This window comes from Eurypyga helias, unplaced genomic scaffold (genome assembly GCF_000690775.1).
Source record: "Eurypyga helias isolate BGI_N326 unplaced genomic scaffold, ASM69077v1 scaffold6136, whole genome shotgun sequence".
In the NCBI taxonomy this organism is placed as follows: Eukaryota; Metazoa; Chordata; class Aves; order Eurypygiformes; family Eurypygidae; genus Eurypyga; species Eurypyga helias.
Window position 1 is genome coordinate 49,417 of NW_010257159.1, and position 19,329 is coordinate 68,745.

General features: G+C 36.2%; 1 protein-coding gene across 1 annotated transcript in view; it reads left to right on the plus strand.

Moving 5' to 3' along the window:
* Positions 1-19,329, plus strand: part of SLIT2 (slit homolog 2 (Drosophila)) — a 114,625-nt gene that overhangs the window by 11,532 nt on the left and 83,764 nt on the right. Inside the window, exons 3-7 of the mRNA XM_010153901.1 lie at positions 5,431-5,502; positions 9,232-9,303; positions 12,038-12,201; positions 12,738-12,749; positions 14,556-14,694. Of these exons, the coding sequence (XP_010152203.1) occupies positions 5,431-5,502; positions 9,232-9,303; positions 12,038-12,201; positions 12,738-12,749; positions 14,556-14,694 (459 nt within the window). The remainder of the gene's footprint in view (positions 1-5,430; positions 5,503-9,231; positions 9,304-12,037; positions 12,202-12,737; positions 12,750-14,555; positions 14,695-19,329) is intronic.

A 19,329-nucleotide genomic window follows, 5' to 3' on the forward strand; every position in this document is an offset into this window, starting at 1 on the left:
GATGTTCTAATTACTGATTTTTTCTCACATCATGCACAAAATTCCACTGTAACTGGAAGCGTGTTTGTCTACTCATCAGTACAAGTGCTAATCCAAATACATTGCTTGTCATAAATGTTCTTTAATAATTTAGAATTGTCATATTTCTCATGCTTTTTCTTACTGGAAATCATAATTCAACTATTAGTCTGGTCAGCCATCTGCATTTCAGGTGTACATCAAGAAGGATTATCACAGGATGTAATGAAATATATTCAGTGTATAGTCAAGATTTTTAGTAAAGTTAAAAATAACTCTGAAAGAATGGAGAAAAGAATTAGTACACTCTTCTAGTGCCTCCTGAAAATCTTGTTGCCAAACAGGTCAGTGATCTTGTGACCTTTGGGAAAAAAGCTGTTCTGATTTCAACACTATTTTAAAAGTTGTTGTTTTGGTTCCTGACTACTTTCCTAAAATTTGGCTTGCTGACGGGTGTGTGTGTGTTTTGTCAACAAATTCATTTATTAAATGTTTAAGTCTGTTATTTTTAAAATCAAGCAAAGCATTTGGTTTTGAAGATGTTTCAAATCAGAAATCTCTGAATATGAATTGAGAGCTTCCTTGCAAGTCTTTGTTTTGGCACTTGAACCATTGAGGAGAAGTGTAAAATGTGTTGAATCTAAAAATCTATCTGAAATTTACTTGAGTGACAATAAATGTTAGTGAAATAAAACCTAGGTAGCTGAAGTAGGTGTGGTTTCATTTTCCAGGATAAATGCCAATACTTACACAAAATTTTACGTGGTATCAGAATTTACCCTCATCCAAAATGTCATCTATGCTTTTACTAGTGAAAGAACCAAATGTTGTTGTAGTTTATGTAGTTTGCCATAGATTTTCCTGTGATAATACAAAGCAAATTCATGTAGGTTAATTTGAATTGAGCTCATAAACCTTTGTTGTAGGAAGACTTGGACTCAAGTCTTAGACTTAAATTCTATTTGGCTGTGTCAAGTAGTGAGGCTAATGCAAATCCTCTTTGAAAATTTGAATTTTAAAGAAAAATAGTTTATCCTTCTCTTTAGTGTTAAAGTCTCATGCAAAAGTTAGTTGGACTCTCAGGAGCCTTTAGGCCCTTTTGGATCTAAACTGCTTTGGAAAGGGAGGCTGCCTCTGCTTTACTAAATAGGGTAGCATAGTCGTGTCGAGGGGACTTGCAATGAAATTTGTTGATATGTAACTAAGTGGAAATAGTTCTACAGAAAAAGATTTTCTAATTAATATTTAAATAAACCATTCTAACAGGACTTTCATAGGATATGTGCTTAATATGGTTTCCACGCTAGAACAGGGATATATTTGTTCCCCACGTTATAATACTGTTGATACTGTTTGTCATCTACTTGCTGACTTGCATTATTTCTGGGAAGTCATACTGATGTGACTGTATCTTTGCATCACATAACATATAGATTGTTCCTTTTCATGGCATTATCCTGTTCCATTTTGACATTATCATTATTATTATTACTTCTGGAAAATACTTGGGGGCTTAGCTATGTAGAGTGCTAGATTAGTAAAATAAATGGCAAGTAGGAAGAAAAAAGCACTTGACTACCAACTGAAAGAATAATCACAATGAATAGTAACAGTCACAGGAAACCAGCAGTTCTCTAAAGTTTGATAAAATTTAGAATAAATTCTCACATTATTTTGTTACGTCTTTTTCACCTAGTGCCTCTGAAATTATTGATTCTTCCTGAAATTGAGAAGGGAATTGAGAAATAGGAAACATAGCTTAGTTCTGTTTTAAAAAATACAAGGAAACATTAAGAACAGTGACAGTTTCCAAAAATTGTCTTGCAGTGAAAAATATTATGCACTCTGTTCTTTTAGCAAGGAAAAATTTTAATTATATGAAATCCAGCGTACAATGTGCTAAAACTAGAAACTTTTTTTCTTACTGGGGAGGAAGCTACTGTAGGAGGGATCTAGAAGGGTTCTGACTTTTCTGATGACTCCTTAAACAATGCTTAGCATTAAGTTGATACATGAGTGGAATGTAACTGCTTCGGAACAAAGGAGATGGTAAAGCTGCACCGTGCCTCTCTTGTATGGGACCACAAAGTGTCCTCGGAGAGTAAAGCAGACAGATTGACTGAAATTGTCCCAGCTCTTAACGCAGCCTCTGTGAATGAGTAGACAAGGTTTTCTCTGGCAGAGTCAGATACCAGGTTTTTTTCTGTATGAGGGTGGTAGTTTTCAAATGTATCAACATCTTCTCTTAGTCATTGAATGCTCTTCTTTTGAGATAACAAGGTTTATTTGTAGATAATCTATTTATCATTATCTGGTAGACAACATAAGCTAAAAGGGAAGAAAATGTAAGTTAGCAGCATGTTTCTACAGTGTAAAATGGATCAGCAAAAGCAATAAAAAAAAAAAATTTACAGCAGGCATTTTCTTATTAGGTGAATGCTTTTTGTTTAGTTCTTACTAGTTCTTATAGCTGAACTTATGTGAACATTTTAAATTTCAAATAAACATTTCAAATAGCAGATTAGTAGGTGTATGAATTACCCAGGTAATGCTGCAGATACAGGTCCAAAACCTATTTAATTCTCTGTGACAATGGAAAGATTATGAATGTGACAGGTGGTGTTTGGCGTTTTATGAGCTTCACAGGAATGGCACTGCCCAAGGTAATCAGCTGCTTTGTGGAAGGGGAGGCAGAAAGGAAGTGTGACTTTCCAAGGGGATGGACAGATCCCACATAGAAAAGACCCAACATGGAGATAGGGCAGAGGGGGGAAGATGATGAAGAGGGAGTGGGGAGAGGGGAAGGATGAGGATGGGCTGGAGTTACTGGTCCCTGTCTGATCAGCTTCTGTTCTCAGGGTGTTTAATAATTTGAAAAGAAGAAAAGAAACTCTCGGGGGGGGGGAAAATAGCTCTCTAAAATGGAGTTAGGATTAGTGGTATGCTCAATAGCTTAGTGGTGAGAAAAGTTTCATTATAATATTGTAGATCTTTATGTGTGGTTTTGAAAGGCATTATACTAAAATCAACTTGTAAAGCATAACTTACAATTAGAGAAGTATGTGCCTACCTTTTTTTTTTTTCCCCTCTAGTATTCTTGCTTATGTCTTAAGTCATAGCATTTATAGAATCAGTCTTATCCAAAAAAAATTAAGACTGCTTCAGTATATTCATTAGAGGGAAATGATATGGTTGCGACCTATTATCTGTCTTTCTGTTTAGGTTACATATGCAGTTTTATATCATGGTCGTAACTGATGGAAAATCATCTAAAACATTAAGACAGTAGTGTCTTTCAAAGACAATAATTTATAAAACTAGGAAATTTTTCTCCTTCACCCTCAAAATTCCCTTCCCCCACACTGAAAGCAACTAATTAGTTCAGTGCAAACAAAGTCCTCTTTCTGGTAAGAAAATTTACATGAAAACAACTCACCCTTCACAAAGGTACTGGTCATGGTGACTCATGAAAGGAAGAAGTCCAAAAGTTTTCGGGTGTACCAAAACTGCTGCCAGTCTAGTGGAAGAAATCTGCCTTTCAGTTTGTGTAGGATAAGATTTGCTCAAGTGCTTTCTCTACTGTTAAAAGATTTTCTTTTGTGTATAATATGGATGATTTAGAAGAAGCTGTGTCAGCACTGATTTATACATTGACAGCTAAGGATAATAAGATATGGGCAAACATACAGCTCACCCTTTTACAGATTAACCTGCAGACTGCATTAGGCAAATTTGATGGCATTAAAAGATTTTTCCAATTTGTCTGGAAACAATTTCTCATTTGTATTGTGTCAAGGGTAACATTTCATGCCATTGTACTAATTTAAATAGCTTTGATAAATTGTTCAAGAGGTTAGAGAATTGTACTGTGTATATATTTTACCTCTTTAAAATAAAAAGGCTATTAACTTAATTGTTAAATGAAATTCATTAGTAAAAACTGAAGGAGCCTAAGAAAGTACGCTTAAATATTCCAACACTGCAGCACTGGGGCTGTAACATTGCACCAAAATGATTAAAGATCATATTCAGTAATTGATAGTTTGCATTTAGCTTTCCGTACACAGAAACACAGACACTGTTACAGTTCTGACAGTATTTTATTCCTGTGTAGTAGTAATTCAGATGAAAAATATGGATGAAACTAGAAGTTTATAGAAGTTGGTACATTACACTCAGCAGTGGGTGTGATGATTTATTAATAAAGTAAAATGTTATCATAGATTCAGAAGAATCAAAGAAAATGCTTTAGTAAAAGCCTCATTAGCCCTGCTAGCTAATATATAATTGAAGACAGAAGGGCAGAGTTCATTTGTATTTTGTTCATTTTCTTAGTTTTGTTCACACACATTTACTCATCTATATTATCTGACACTGACAAGTTACCAGCTTGTAGAAGATCTTCTGGTTGTTTAAAGTGAGGTTGTGTCATCTTTGCTTTACAAGTCGTGTCCCAAAATGTATAGGACACGTGGCAGCATTTGTAGAAAAAGCTTTTGTCAGCAGAGATTTTCTTATTGCCTGGTTGTTAATTTAAGCCGACTTTTTTAATGGGACAGTATGTACTGTATCAATGTTTTGAATTCAAAAGGTAATAATATTCTTCAGAGAAATGAATGTAAATTTTTCATAACTTAATACGTAAAGATTAATAATGTATGGGATGGATTGCTGAGTTTTGTGTCTGGAATTCAAGTCCTCTGTTACAACATCCTATCTGCATATAATTGCAAAGTACGTAGAAAACCACACACTGAAGGTTACAGCAGAAATACTAGTTTCAGTTGGAGCAGAATTAAAGCAGATAAGTAATCAAGTATGTAAATACCTTGGACACTATTATTTCTACATATAGAAATATTTTAGAAGGTAATTGCTGCACAACCCCCCCACGCCCCCTGCACCTCCCTCCCGGTCCAGGCATGCACACACGCAGAGAGACCCCTAAAAGTGGTGTCTCTCACCGGTCCCTGCCGCGGCGGGTGGAATTAACATGCAGCTGGGCTGCTCTGATAAATGGATTCTGTTAGGTCACCGAGGGGATGCGTGTGACATTAAGTGATTTACCGTCCTTTACCTTAATGAAATTGTTTCAGCAAGATGACGCTGAGAGCTTTTAATGGATAGCTTTTCTTGATGTAATGAAATTGCATTCCTTTGGCATTTAATATAAGGTGCAGTTATTATTTACTGGAGCTTTCCCAGCGCTGCTGTTTTGCGCAGACAGTTCAGAACAAAAAGGGATTTCTGTGGCAGCATCCAGGCCAGCGTGCTGTGTGACAGCCGGAGCGTGTGAGCGTCCTTGCGGGAGCGGTTCGGCTAGCGAGGCCTAGCTCTGCTGGCCTTTCTGGAGCCTGCCTTTGCACCCAGCCTGTGTCTCCCTTACAAATACCTTCCTAATCTGTTTAACAGGCAACTGGATTACAACCAGATCAGCTGTATTGAAGATGGGGCATTTAGGGCTCTGCGCGACCTGGAAGTGCTGTAAGTATTCCTCTATCTCTTACTTGTAGCAAGAGCTCAGTATCTGGGGAGTACTAATGTAAAAGCTTATCTGTGAGCTGCAGCCTGGTGTCAGGATGGTCTAGTGAAAAGATGTCTTAAAATAATCCACTGCGATGTACTATGAAATGGTAAAAAGATGTGGAGAGGCAGAGATACTCCTTTACTCTGAAAGACAGCCATTAGACAAATCTGTAAAAAAAAAAAAAAATCTCAAAGCAGCTGGCAGGTACTGTAAGAATAGAATATATTTCCTTTTAAGATGGGGGGAGAAGGGGGAATTTTAATGAATCCAATTAATTTTGTAAATTATCCATCACTGTTGAAGTGCTGAACATTTTCAGGATTGCCTTTGTTGTATATTCTGACATCAACTTGATCTTTCAGACTCTGTTTAAGGAACAATATACTATATATATTTGACAATCTGGATGTTTTCAAAGAGGCACTTTTCTATCAAACACTACTGTTATGTGCTTAGACATTTTGCATGTCCCTGTTAATTGATTTTTTTAAAACATTTTAAATTCTGTGTGTATAAATATGTGTAGGGGAAAGTACCTTTTTTGTGTCACTGAAGGTTAGTATTGCAATGCTGTTCTATATACTTTTTCTCACTGTCTCTAAGTGACCATCAGCAAGGTTAAAGGTAACAAAATTATCATCAGTGACCCTTGACCTGAAAATAGTTACTGTAGTGAGCAAAGTGCCTCAGTTCCCAAAGAATCTGAGGCACAGGACACATTCTTGAAATATTGCTCTGTCGGTCAAAATGTCGCATTTTCTGGGCTTTCTACATTGAGATATGTGAAAGACACTGTGTATCAGTGAGATACTTCATGTTAGTTTGAATCTCACTTTTTAAATCACGAGAACTTGAGGGGGATGAGGGAGGTGGGCTTTTTAGGTGTGAGTTAGGTTTTTTTTAAGATTCTGAAGCAAAGAAGCTTTTCTGGCAATAGACAGTGTATATATCCAAGAAACTACAGAATATGTGAGCTGGGAATATGATAAAGCTTTTAATTATTAAGCAATAGTTGGTCATATGACCAACTATGGTCTTTTTTTTTTTTACTTTCTAATCATAGAATAGCAAGCCTATTGTTAACTTTCTGGTATAGAGCCATTAAAAATGTACTGTAGGTTCAATATAACATCTAATTGTGAAGTTGATGAACTGTTGGTTGTCAGTAAACCTGATGTTTTGTGAGATTTTTATCTTTGAAACTCATATATATGACAGAATAACTTTTTCATTGATGGCTTAATCTGGTTATTATATTTTTTAATACAAGCCTCTCTTTACAAGGGTTAAATATATATTAACAAAAAAATATTTTCTGTATTTTTTAATGCTTGCAATTTTAGTGTTCTGAAAAATTCAACCTTGCCACTTGAAGTCAGTGGTAAAATTTTCACATTGATTTTAATGAATGCAAAAAAAGGGAAAAAAATCTTTGTTAAAATATTACTCTGCCGAGAAAATAATTAGTTAGAATTTTGTGAATAAATATAGATAGAATATTAGCATTGTTCAAAAATAAAACTAAATGTTCACTATCTTGAATTATGTTATGTGACAAGAAGTGATGTAAAGATTAAGTTTTTAAAAATTTGAGATAGATACTTCAAACAGTAGCAAAGATTTTGTATCTGATTCAGCTTCCTTTCCAATATGGCTTAAAGAATGAAAGATTCGTAGATCAAACCATACTGTATATGCACTGAGTAGCAAATAAGACTATATATTTTGTTTTCATTTAGAGTTAATTGTTCTGTGTAAGCACAGAATGTGTATATTACTTCAAACTACAAGTATACAACAAAGCTTTTAAACAGGTTGTAATCCTGTTTATTGACAGTTTGAAGTGTTTACCAAAGAGGTCTAATATATTGGTTAAATAATCACAGAATCTTAGATACTGTTAGTGTTAAAGATACAAAATCAACCAGAAAGCTGAACAATTCTGAAAGACAAAAGCAATTATAGCTATAATTCTCCCTGTGAATTTCTGTGATTTTTTTTTTTACATTAAGTCTCTGTAATGAAATGAAGATTTTTCATCATTAGACATAGTTATGATAATTACTTAATTCCTTATGTATCTCTTATGTCTACTCCTGATACTTTTCTGTACCCTTGCAAAACTAAATTGATAGTTCATGTACATAAAATAGTAAGGCAAACATCAAACATCTGAAATTGAAAATTAAAACATTTGGATACACCTTCTTTGAACAGCTATGGAAATATATACTGATTTCCGTTCCCTTCATTGAAAACGTATGATTTTAAGACCTTGTCAGAAGTTATGCAGGAAGAACTATGGGAGCTGTCATTTACCATGTGGACATTGGGAGAAAATTCTGCCAAGATTCACTGACTGTCATTTATTCTTTAAGACAGCTTTTGTGGATATATCCATAGATAAACCATTTTTTTTTGTTTTTTTCATTTTTGTTCTGTTTTGAAAAAAAGGCATGATTCTCCCTTTTTCTTTTTCTTTTTATTATTCTCCTCTTTATTTATGTAGCCCTAAGAGCACACAGGAGATATCCCTTATGCACAGTGAAGAAAGCATTTAGGATGTGGAATGAGTAAGCACACAAAGGTAAAATGCAGCATATTGCACCAGTAATTAACTGCTTGGTTAATGTGGAGGTGTATAGCCTGATCCTGTTCAGGGTGCTGTGAATTTACCTTTTTGTGTTTCAGGATCAGAGAGTACTTAAAAATCTGTTCCTAATGAGCACAAATTACACTTTGTGGTTGAAAAAAGAGAAAAAGTGAAAAACTAAAATACTTTTTGTTGCAAAAGGGAAGGTTTGGTCAGTGGGAATTATTATTTATTGGTGCCGTAGTTATGTGTTTAAAATCCCAGAGCACCTTCTCCATTCTGCTCAAATGAATAATCTCTAAGTCAAAACTATTGCTTGTTTCCTTGTTGTGGAGTCAAGCTTCTTTGCATATTATTTGCAGCCCTAAGACACTATTTAACTGCAGGACTGTTCATAAAGTTTCAGTATCTTTGCAAACTGCACGTACCAAGTATGACAAGTCTGTGCTAGCCAACAATTGGCTAAGATTTGTTCCTACTCCCTATCTCCAGTTTCAGGCCCCTTGTCTGAAATTTGAATTATTAGTTTGCTAAAGTATTAAAATTCCTGACTCCTTCCATTGTGTAGCAGAAATTCCCCTATTGTTCATGTGGCTCTGGATCATCTGTAGCAACTCTGTTCCATATAAAACCTAATTGCAGCCCAGAGTAACTCTTTTCCTGGAATTCTTGAAAGGACAGGCAGATCTTGTATTTGTATCCTCTGACAAAAAATACAGACTCTTCAAAGCTAGAAAGAGAAACCAGAGTCCTAGATCCAAGACATTTTTTCCAAGAACTCGCTTTTTTCCAAGCTTGACAAGGTCAGCTTGAATGCCATAGATGTTTTCAACATTGGTGGAAGCTCCATTTGAGTGAGTCATAGGTTTCTAGGATCTCAAATTCCTCAGGATTATTAATGGAACTGTCAAGCCTTAGTGTTTTATTAGGGATTGAACAGGGACAAAAAGTTTATCTAAAAGCATGGGGTTTTTCCTGATGCTCACCCATCAAAAGAGTACACCATAATCTTCATTAGCTATGCCTTGTTTAAAAGCGTAGTAAATGTGACATAACTGTTAACATGTTAATATCCTTCTTCTTGACTTCACAGCACTCTCAACAATAACAACATCACTCGACTGTCCGTGGCTAGTTTCAACCATATGCCCAAACTCAGAACATTGTAAGTAGCCCCACTAAAACAGGCTGCCATTTTTATCAGTCCAGTATATCATTTTTACCTCTATCACATTTTGTCGGTGGTCTATAAAGATGTATACAGGCAAAGAAAGCATAAGCTCCATCAAAAAAATATTGAGGTATCATGAGGTTGACAAGAGCGAAGTCTGTGTGCGCATGTATGGCAGCTAATTCTGCAAGGCAAAGTTAAGAAGTGACCCTAAAGCTGATATTTGGGGCTCAGGAGATAAAGAAGCGGTTGCATTCTTTTCCATTTTTTTTTCTTTTTTTCCAGGATGTGGGATGAATAAGTCTATGAAAATGGTTTCATGGCCTTTTCACAACTCGGTTTGCCATAGTGCTGTATTCAGTCACAGAAAAGCTTCACCTTTAAACAAAAAAGATGAGGGCAGGGAGGGATTCTCTTTTATATGTTACAGCTTTAGAGAAGAAAAAATTGATGTTTTTTGAAAGTCAAAAATTTGTTTTACTTTGAGCTATTGAATGGGTCACATTTCATTTAGGAACATGGAAGAGTCTTTGATTGGCTGTCAGATGTGATAAATGGGAAATCTTTATGCTTTTATTACTGTACTGCTAGCAGACCTAATTAAACTAAACTGGCTCTCCAACATTCTTTGTAACATAAAATTATAGCATCATCCGGTAGTGCTATTATAATTAAAGTTGTGTCAGCATTTACAATAAGGTCCCCATTTTTAGAGGTTATGACTTTCACAGAAGAACACTTCAGGCTTCTGAAACAAAACACAGTGAAAAGAGTGTGTTTGCAAGTGATACAGTTTGGGGTTATTTCTTTTGTATGTTTATACTGAACTAAGAATAAATGTATATTGTGTTCAGTGGCAAAACCGGAATATATCAAGGTTTAGTTCTGAGACTGTCTTTCAAACAGATTTTCCAATGAAGTGAGAATCCAAAATGAATGGGATGTTTCTATCAGAGTTCAAGAGTAGCTCTTACTGTTAAAGAACTACTTTTACAAAGAGCCTGTCCATTTTCTTTTATGCATGTTGGGTTGCACAACTGTTTTGAAATCAGTAGGGCTATGCACTCGAGTTAAGTAAGTGAAGAAACTTCACACAGGTGAGTAATTCTGTTATTCCATAACAGAACCGTAACTATTCTTGCTTGGACAAATAGAAGAGTACTTAAATAGTGCTGACCATGGGCTTTTGGTGGCCCCAGTTATATTTTGAGAACAGAATTTCATTCCATTCTTTCAGGTCTGAGACTTGAAAACATGAATGTCTGTACCTCTTTCAAACCTTCAAATACAGTTTATATTCTGAACTGCAAATATGGTGAATCAAATTAGCAAAATTTACAGTTTTTCGTAGGGTATTTCATCTTCTAAGAATTTATTTCAAAAGAAAATGGGCACACAGAGTCCCAGATTATAGCTGTAACATCCCATTTGCAGTCAGAATATGCTTGTATAACCATATTGATTTTAGCGGCATTAGTTCTGATTTGCAATGGTGTTCTTGCCTACAGCTGGCCACAGATTGTACTGAATGAGCACTGTATTGTGAGCTATATTTGCAAAGCACCCACTCAAGAATTAGTACAGGAAAAACATACTGCCTTTAATTTCTGGTCATCTGTGGGGGAAAAAAAGTGAGTTAGTTAAATTCTTTTGGTTTTGTTGGTTACACATTTCATGTTGCTTTGCAAATTTTTTTTTTTTTAATGGATTAATTAAACCCCTTGTCTAAATTCTGATTTTCTTGCACTTTCTTTCCAGTTATTTAGTTAGGATTGAGCACATCCGCTAAAAAGGACCAAAATGACATTAGTCTGTTATGGATGATTCTGAGTAAGGATTTGATTTATAGCTGTGGACATCCTTTTCTGTAGTTTGAGGAAATGTAAGAGCCAGAGAAAAGTAATTTACCTAATTTAGTGAATACATTTGTCTGATATTTTGTCAATGGCAAAATGCTTTTTGCCATTTGGCAAGGAGCCATGGTCTTGTGTTGGACCCTGCCAACAGAGAGGCGACTTACTTAATTGCATCACTTGCTGCCATTTGGTCTTTTAATTTCAGGCATTGCTTAGAACATAGGTCACTAGGAGCCAAAAGCAGCTAATCCCCCTTTCTCTGATTAAACAAAAAGGGAGGAAATCAGAAAAGGGATGTGAAAGAAGGTGGTTTATATTGAGTTATTACTCTGTCTTGTTCAGCAGAAAATTAATATGACCTGTTAAAGGGATTTTGCAGGCTGTTTCTATAGAGACTAATAATGGCCAGACTAACAGATATATCTAATTGGAAACCAAATCTTTTATTAACTCTTTTTTTATGACAGTATATTATCTCTATAAGGCAATTTACTTGAGACATTTTTGTCTTAATCAGTATTTGTACAGATCTGGACTAAAGAGTCCCATGGCAGCTTTCAAATTCTTGTATATTCACTTTGTTTTAGACAAAAGAAACGAAGCTACAGATAGGTTACTTTATTAGGAAGCCTTCTTTTTTTCTTCCAATTAATTAGACCACAAATAAAAAGTAATTTTACTGCTTGTATAGTTTTATTTATTAGCATTTAACTCCCAGACTTCCAATGAAAGATGTGAAAAATTGATTCCTCATTAACAATTTTTATTACTAAATTGGCATAGTTGTTTGCTGAATGGAGGCTGGGCAAACTGGTTGCTTTTCTGTTTGTTCTCCCTAATTTAAAGATATTGACATGTTTCTTTCCATGCAGTCGTCTTCACTCCAACAATCTCTACTGTGATTGCCACCTGGCCTGGCTGTCTGACTGGCTGCGGCAGCGGCCACGGGTTGGCCTCTACACCCAGTGCATGGGGCCATCCCATCTCCGGGGACACAACGTAGCCGAGGTCCAAAAACGGGAGTTTGTCTGCAGCGGTAAGGGAAACGGATTTGCTTAACAAGTTCAATTTTAAAACACACCTACCGACAGCTCAGCAGTGATTTCTAGTGCTGCATGTTGACTTCTGCTAGCTTTTGCAGAATCCAAACGTTACTGTTTATTAAAAGATAAACTACTCATTTTTATGTCTATTTGAATCTTGGGAGGGGTGCTTCTGCCCTTAGAAATTTTGTGTTAATGCTGCATTCACATAGAATATATAGCCTTCTAAATGTATAATTACGGGGGAGAGATGCAAAAAATGAAATAAAAGGTGCACTGACTGACAACATAAGGCCTTTTGAAATAAGGAATTATTTCTTTTTTAACTTCACAGATTGTAGCTTTTTCTTGTTGCTATTTTTGGCAGTTTAAATAATACTCTGAATCCCTAGGTAACTTTTTGAATGTTATTGGCATGCTTTAATGCATCAGGTTATTTTCTGATATGAAATAATGAAATAACTAACGGTTCATTTACTAATCACATTTTCTCTATCCAATTTTTTTTTCCTTTATTCATATCTTCTAGATGAGGAAGAAGGCAAGTTTATCTATTTTATTTAAATATTATTAGACTCAGATTGAAAATTTTCTGTAAACTTTGACTATTGTTTCAGGTTTCCTCAAAAACATTAAAAAACAGCTGGAATAGAGCTAGCTGTCTTTCCAGTGATTCAGCAGGGTTGTTTCTACTGCTTGATTTTCTGCAGACCCTAGAAGCTTATTGCCAAATATGCCAAGATTTGCACAGAACTATGCTTTTAAGAGAGTTTTATGGAGAACACAATGTTCTGTCCTTATTAAACAGCTTCTGACATCAAAGTATAAGACACTGCCATCTTTGCACGGCAAATGCTGACAGTGTTATTACTGTTAATTCTGCCTTTACATACACTTAACAGGGCTCCTAACAAGATCTCTTCATGTAACTTATTTGTAAATGGTATGGCTGCAGAGCCCAAGTGTCAGGAACAGTTTTTATAACTTGGTCATTATAATGCTGATTTTGAGGAAGGGGAATAACCATGTCTTCTCCCTGGATCACTATATTTTTGTTTAATAAAAGAAGATTAAGTATTTGCTGCCTGTTATTTAAAAAAAAAAAAAAACAGTAGTATGCGTTATTAGTTTTGGCAGCTCTTTGTACTTTTGTAGCACATACACAAATGTGAAATAAAATTATTACAATGTAAACTGCTGTCTCAAAAGACTAACCTTTTACGTAATTTAGAGCTTGAGCAGTTGCTATTGAAGTAGTAAGTAGAAACAGCACTGACTGCAACTTACATTATCAGTGTACCCTTCCTATGTTCATACATGACATTAAATACAGTGATTAAGCTGTGGTTTCATAGTCAAGAAATTTTTTTCCCCTTAGAATTTCAGAAGAGTTTCTAGCTTTTTTTACCTTAATAAAAAGGTATAAAAAATAAAGAGGGCTTCATGCCTTTCTCATCCCTTTCTGCCTTTCTGTATCACTACTAAACAGCAATTCTATGTCATTAAATCAATACAAGAATGAGTGCATTAATAGATTATAAGATGTGAAATCTGTCTACTTGCAGGAAAATGTAATACATTCACTTTCTAAAACACACTTAAATATAAATGGATAATGTTTAAATGCAATTATAAATGCTGAGTTTAACATATAGCACAAGAACTTGGGGGGATGAGTAAAGTTGTATAAATTAGCTGCCTGAGCTAGTAAGAATGGTAGATAGTGGGAGGAAGAAGTCTGTTGAGCTAACACAGAGAGTAAGGGTATGAGCGGTGAAGTCAAAGCTTTTATTTATTTCTGTGTAATTGAATGAAGATGTTGTAACTCCAAAATTGGCTGTAAGTGATACATAACTGAAGAACTCTACTCAAATAAGTATTTGTGGAACAGAACATAATTAGCAGGACACCTTCAGTTTTTGTAGAAAAGTTAATTCATTTCTGTTACCATGCATTTTTAATGCTACACAGAATTCTGAAGACTAAATAAATCAATAGTTGTTTTTTAAAACCAAAGAATAAATAATGTATACCTGAAAAATTGATCAAACTTAGTCATCTTTAACAAGATGATTTTGAATACAAGTTTCTAAAGAAGTAGAAAAATTATGTAATGCTAGCGCAGAAGTTGAGCATGTCTTTCATCTCTCAGTGTTGTATCAACACGTTACTATTAACTGGGTATTTAAATTAATGGTGTTAGGAAGTACTGAGGGGCTACAATGTTTGGTTCATAAGTTCTGCCTTAGTTTTTTCAAGGAAGTGTAAAATGTGATGTTCTACTGTTAAGAGAAACTGGACAGTTTGACAGTATTGTGCAATTTTAGGACACACTTTGCCTTTGCAGGTCACCAATCCTTCATGGCTCCGTCTTGCAGTGTCTTGCATTGCCCTACTGCATGCACCTGTAGTAACAACATTGTGGACTGTCGTGGGAAAGGCCTTACTGAGATCCCGACAAATCTTCCAGAAACCATTACTGAAATGTGCGTAATCTGACTTCATTTTCTATGAACTTGCAGAAAGTTTTTGCTATGTATTCATTTTTATTATTTGTATAAATTCATGCCTTATACAGGGTAGGAATTTTGGAATACGTATTCAAATTCATATATAAAAGGAACATGCAGGTATATGAAAATACTTAAGAACTTTACAAACTGTCATGAGTTTGTTTTGTATGTACTACTCAAAATCCATAGTTAAAACCACCTTCTGAGTTGGTTTTAAGAGCTCAGGACTACTTGCTTTTCTGCAAGTAAGTGGCTTTTCACTGCAGGCTGTACACCCCGTTATCTTCAGAGTTGCTAGTTGTGCTGGTTTTGGCTGGGATAGAGTTAGTTTTCTTCACAGCAGCTGGAATGGGGCTGTGTTTTGGATTTGTGCTGAAAATGGTGTTGATAACACAGGGATGTTTTCGTTACTGCTGAGCAGTGCTGACACAGAGTCAAGGCCTTTTGTGTCTCTCATCCCACCCCACCAGTGAGTAGGCTGGGAATGCACAAGGAGTTGGGAGGGAGGCAACACAGCTGGGACAACATCATATGATGTTATGCTCAGCATATAAAGCTGTGAGAAGAAGGAGGAAGGGGGGACATTCGGAGCGATTTTTCTCTTCCCAAGTTACTACTACACATGGTGGAGCCCTGCTTTCCTGGAGATGGCTGAACAGCTGCCTTCTGATGGAATGAAGTGGCTGAATTCCTTATTTTGGTTGTTTGTGCATGCAGCTTTTGCTTTACATGTTAAACTGCTCTTATCTGAACCCACAAGTTCTCTCACTTTTACCCTTGCAATTCTCTCTGTCCCATCCCACGATGGGAGAGTGAGTGAATGACTGTGTGGGGCTGAGCTGCCTACTGGGGTTAAACCACGACGCGCTCCTTCAGTGACTTTATTCATTGGATTCCCTTTTAGAAAGGTCTATCCTTGCATGAAAGATCAGCCACCTCTACCATCCATCATAAGTATTCTGCTAAAGTGGTATCCTCAGAGGGTGGTCTGAGAAATCAGAAGTAAGGTGGTGGAATGGGATCTGTGGCATAGCTGTCATGTGAATACCATGTATTTGTGGATAGAATAGCATGAATGCTAGTGAGGTTGTGTGACCTCATATACAACAGAAACATTTACAGAAAGTACAACCATGTCCTGACCATAGAACAGCGTCGTAGCAAAGGTGCTATGAAGCTTGTAGGCTTCAAGAGTGATGTGGCTGAGCGGTGGTGTGGACACAGGAGGTAAGTTACTGCTGTGTTGTTCTTCAGTGCATGGAATGAACAAAAGGAGAAGGTGAGCTTGCTGACAAGACTGGCAGGGACTCAGCAACGTGAGCATCTTTTTATGCTGGGGATGGCAGAGGCAGTGTTTTGGAATGGAAATTGGGAATTCCATTCAGGGAAATAGTGGGAAAGCAACTGTGTCTCCAGACTGGTAAGGAGGATCTGACTAGAAGTAAATGAGTTAGAAGATTCAGAATAAAAAAAGTTGTGAGCACCTTGGTGATATAAGATGATGTGGAGAATTTCAGATATAGGGAGTGAGGGGAACAAATGCTTGAAGTGAAAGGGAAGAAGTCTGCTGAACGTACATCTATCTGTTGCACATGAGATCTTGAAAGTTTAAAAACAGGACTTCACAATGAGATTTTAAAAGATAAAGTAGAATTTTACAATTTTACGGCAATCTCATGGCTTGTTGAATGTGTTGAACTTCACAGAATTGGAAGTAGTGTGGTTTCTTCTTACGCTGTGAGTAATACTCATGTCTCATGTTTGTCAGTTCATTATTACTGCTGTTAAGACTGACTTGGATGACCCCACCTGACCAATTCAGTCATTCAGCTATATAATACAAACACTTCTACATTTCACCCCTCTCAGAAAAACATACGTACTTGCAAATAAAGGGGCTACTTCAGAAAATCCATGCACAGTGCCTGGGAAGGCTGCACAAACTGTTTTCATTATTTAACTGCTTATATACTTGATTTTTTACTGGCATATGTGTATCTGTGTGCATAGAGAAGGGGAAAAATATTACAAGAAAGAAGTAGGTAGTATGTCTCAAACATTCCCCACTCTATTTCTGCTGCTAACCAGTGCTAACCACTGGAGGTAAACACCGAATGGCAATTAGAGGCACTGGAAGACTGATTTTTGCATCACTGTCTTCTAGACCTGCATAGTTTAGTGGAGGTACATGCTGTTAACATTGGTACTCTCTTGAGAAATTCGGTACTAGAGAGTGCAAGGGTGTTCCTGAATATTTTAAGGGTCATCACTCCCAAAGCAATGATAGGATGTGAAAGTTAGTAGTTGATTCATTTCTATGTAAGAAATGCTGTTGAGTTTTAAGCATAGACTGGTATGATCTTCAGCAGTTTTTTGTCCTGGAGAGTAAAACAAACCAGGTAACATACCTCCAGCATTCGTCTAAGCATTTGACTGATTGCAAACCAAAGCTGAATATTTCCTGCTAGACTGGGCAGTGTTCAGGTCACAGAGTGAGACCTTTGCACATACTGAGATCCCTTAATATAGATGAATATGTGTGTATATATAGTTTATAGTGATACAGTGTAAACTATCTGATGTCTATCTGTATCATATCTAGTTTGTAAGTGCTGGCTACATAAAAATCAGATAACAGTATGTTGCACAGTTAAATAGATTCATTCATGCATAAGATACGTGAATCATACATTTATTCGAAATCTGGTACAAGAAGAGATTGGACATTAGAAAGCCAAAGCAGTATTTAATGTTAAACAGATACATACTGGTGAATGCCAGTGTGATGAGAAAACTGGACTTCAGTGATGGACTTAATTTTTGAGTAGAGTGGACAGAAGGATTGAGATATGGTTTGGTGCCAGTGGTAAGCTGCATTTAACATACAGTGAGAACAAAACATTCCAGTTCAGTGGAAGGTAGGAAATACACAGCAAAAGAAAGAAATCAAATAAGGCACATGAAAGGCTCTGAAACTGAGGGATAAACTGCGTGGAAGAATTATGATAGAGCATCTTATGAGTATTTAATGAGAATCACATGATCTTTGCTTCTTCCTTGTCAATAGATTGAAGAAGGGTTGAAAATTTGACAAATAAGTATATTTTAATGGTTGGATGGGGTAAGCTTTACACTATACTAGTTGCTTTAATGTAAGGAAAATAATTAAAAAAATGGTGGTAGATCTTTTATGATTGTCATGGGTAGCAGGTATATTTACCATCTTCACATCAAAGAGAATGAAAGATGGAGAGAGGTTGGAGATTGAGTAGTTTATGGAGTAGAAAAGGTTTTACCAATAGTGAAGTGAGGGAAGTCTATGCGACTGGATCAAACGCTGGCCTGTGGCATGCATCAGCTGTCCCTGAAGAATAGTTTGGAAACAGCAATACCCAACTTCAGAAGTAAAACACCAATAAGACAAATAGTTTCCTTGCTCCCAGTGTATGCTGGGGTTCTTCTGAAACGTGACAATTTGCATAGTTTTTAGGAAAAAAATATTTTCTTTGAAACATCCAATTTGCTTTAAACCCTACTATGTTTTTAATCTTCGTGTTCTATTAATCTAATAAACTTGAGGGGCAGGGTGTTGGGCTCAAAATCTTCCAGTTTAAAATATAGCCTTTTAAAATGTCATTAATTTTCTTTTGTCTTTGTAGAGGGAGGGAAAATGTATTCAGGTTTGTAATTTGTCCTACCACCTTCCATTTTGCATGCCGCCCTGATTCACCTCTTCTCTAAGCTAACTGTTCCAAATATTTTTTGATGCCAAAACCTTCCATGTCTTAATTAATCTCCTCCTTTTTCTCTGAACCCTTTGTTTTCTAATTTTTTTTGACCAGCAGTGACCAGGGTTGAATACAATATTCCAGATGATACTGAACCATCACTTTATATTAATGTAATTTTAGTTTTCATTTGCCTTCTGCAACCTAATACTTTCCTTAACCTCCTGTGCACATTGCACTATGTTTTCCACTGAAATATCCATGAAGTGTCCTAGCCCTTTTTTCTTAGCTCTTACAGCTTTGTCAGGAACCAGAAGTTGGTAGATGTAATCCTATTATTCCACCCACAGACATTTCTGAACATTGAATCCGGTTGTACGTTACTTCTTAAAGCTTCCCTATGAAGGACTTCAGTCCTCTCTGCTTTTAACCAAGTTCAACATGCAGAAAGATTGTCACATTCCTATATTGTTATCATACAATAAAAAGTGGTTTAAAGCTTCATTTTAAAAGTTGTACTTTGCAACCGTTGCTTACAGTAACCCCTTGAGATTAGATTAGAAAGAATGATTGTATCCCATAAAATAATCTGTTTTTTTCACTTATTCCTTGGTGATAATGTTGTCAGTATGCCAAAAAAATGATAGCTGACAGTAAACATTTGAAGAGATCAGACCATGCCATCATGGTAGCATTGAGAATACTGGGGAGATGCTGAACACAAGGCAGACTAGTATAGTGAGCGCTCTGTTTCGGCCACCGTTATACAGTTCCCACACATATGGCTTTATTATCTTAATCACCATTTTAAGCACATGCTTTGGCAGGAGCTCCCCAGCTCTCGGGGAGTGAGGGAAAGAGAAATGGGCAGGTTGCCTGT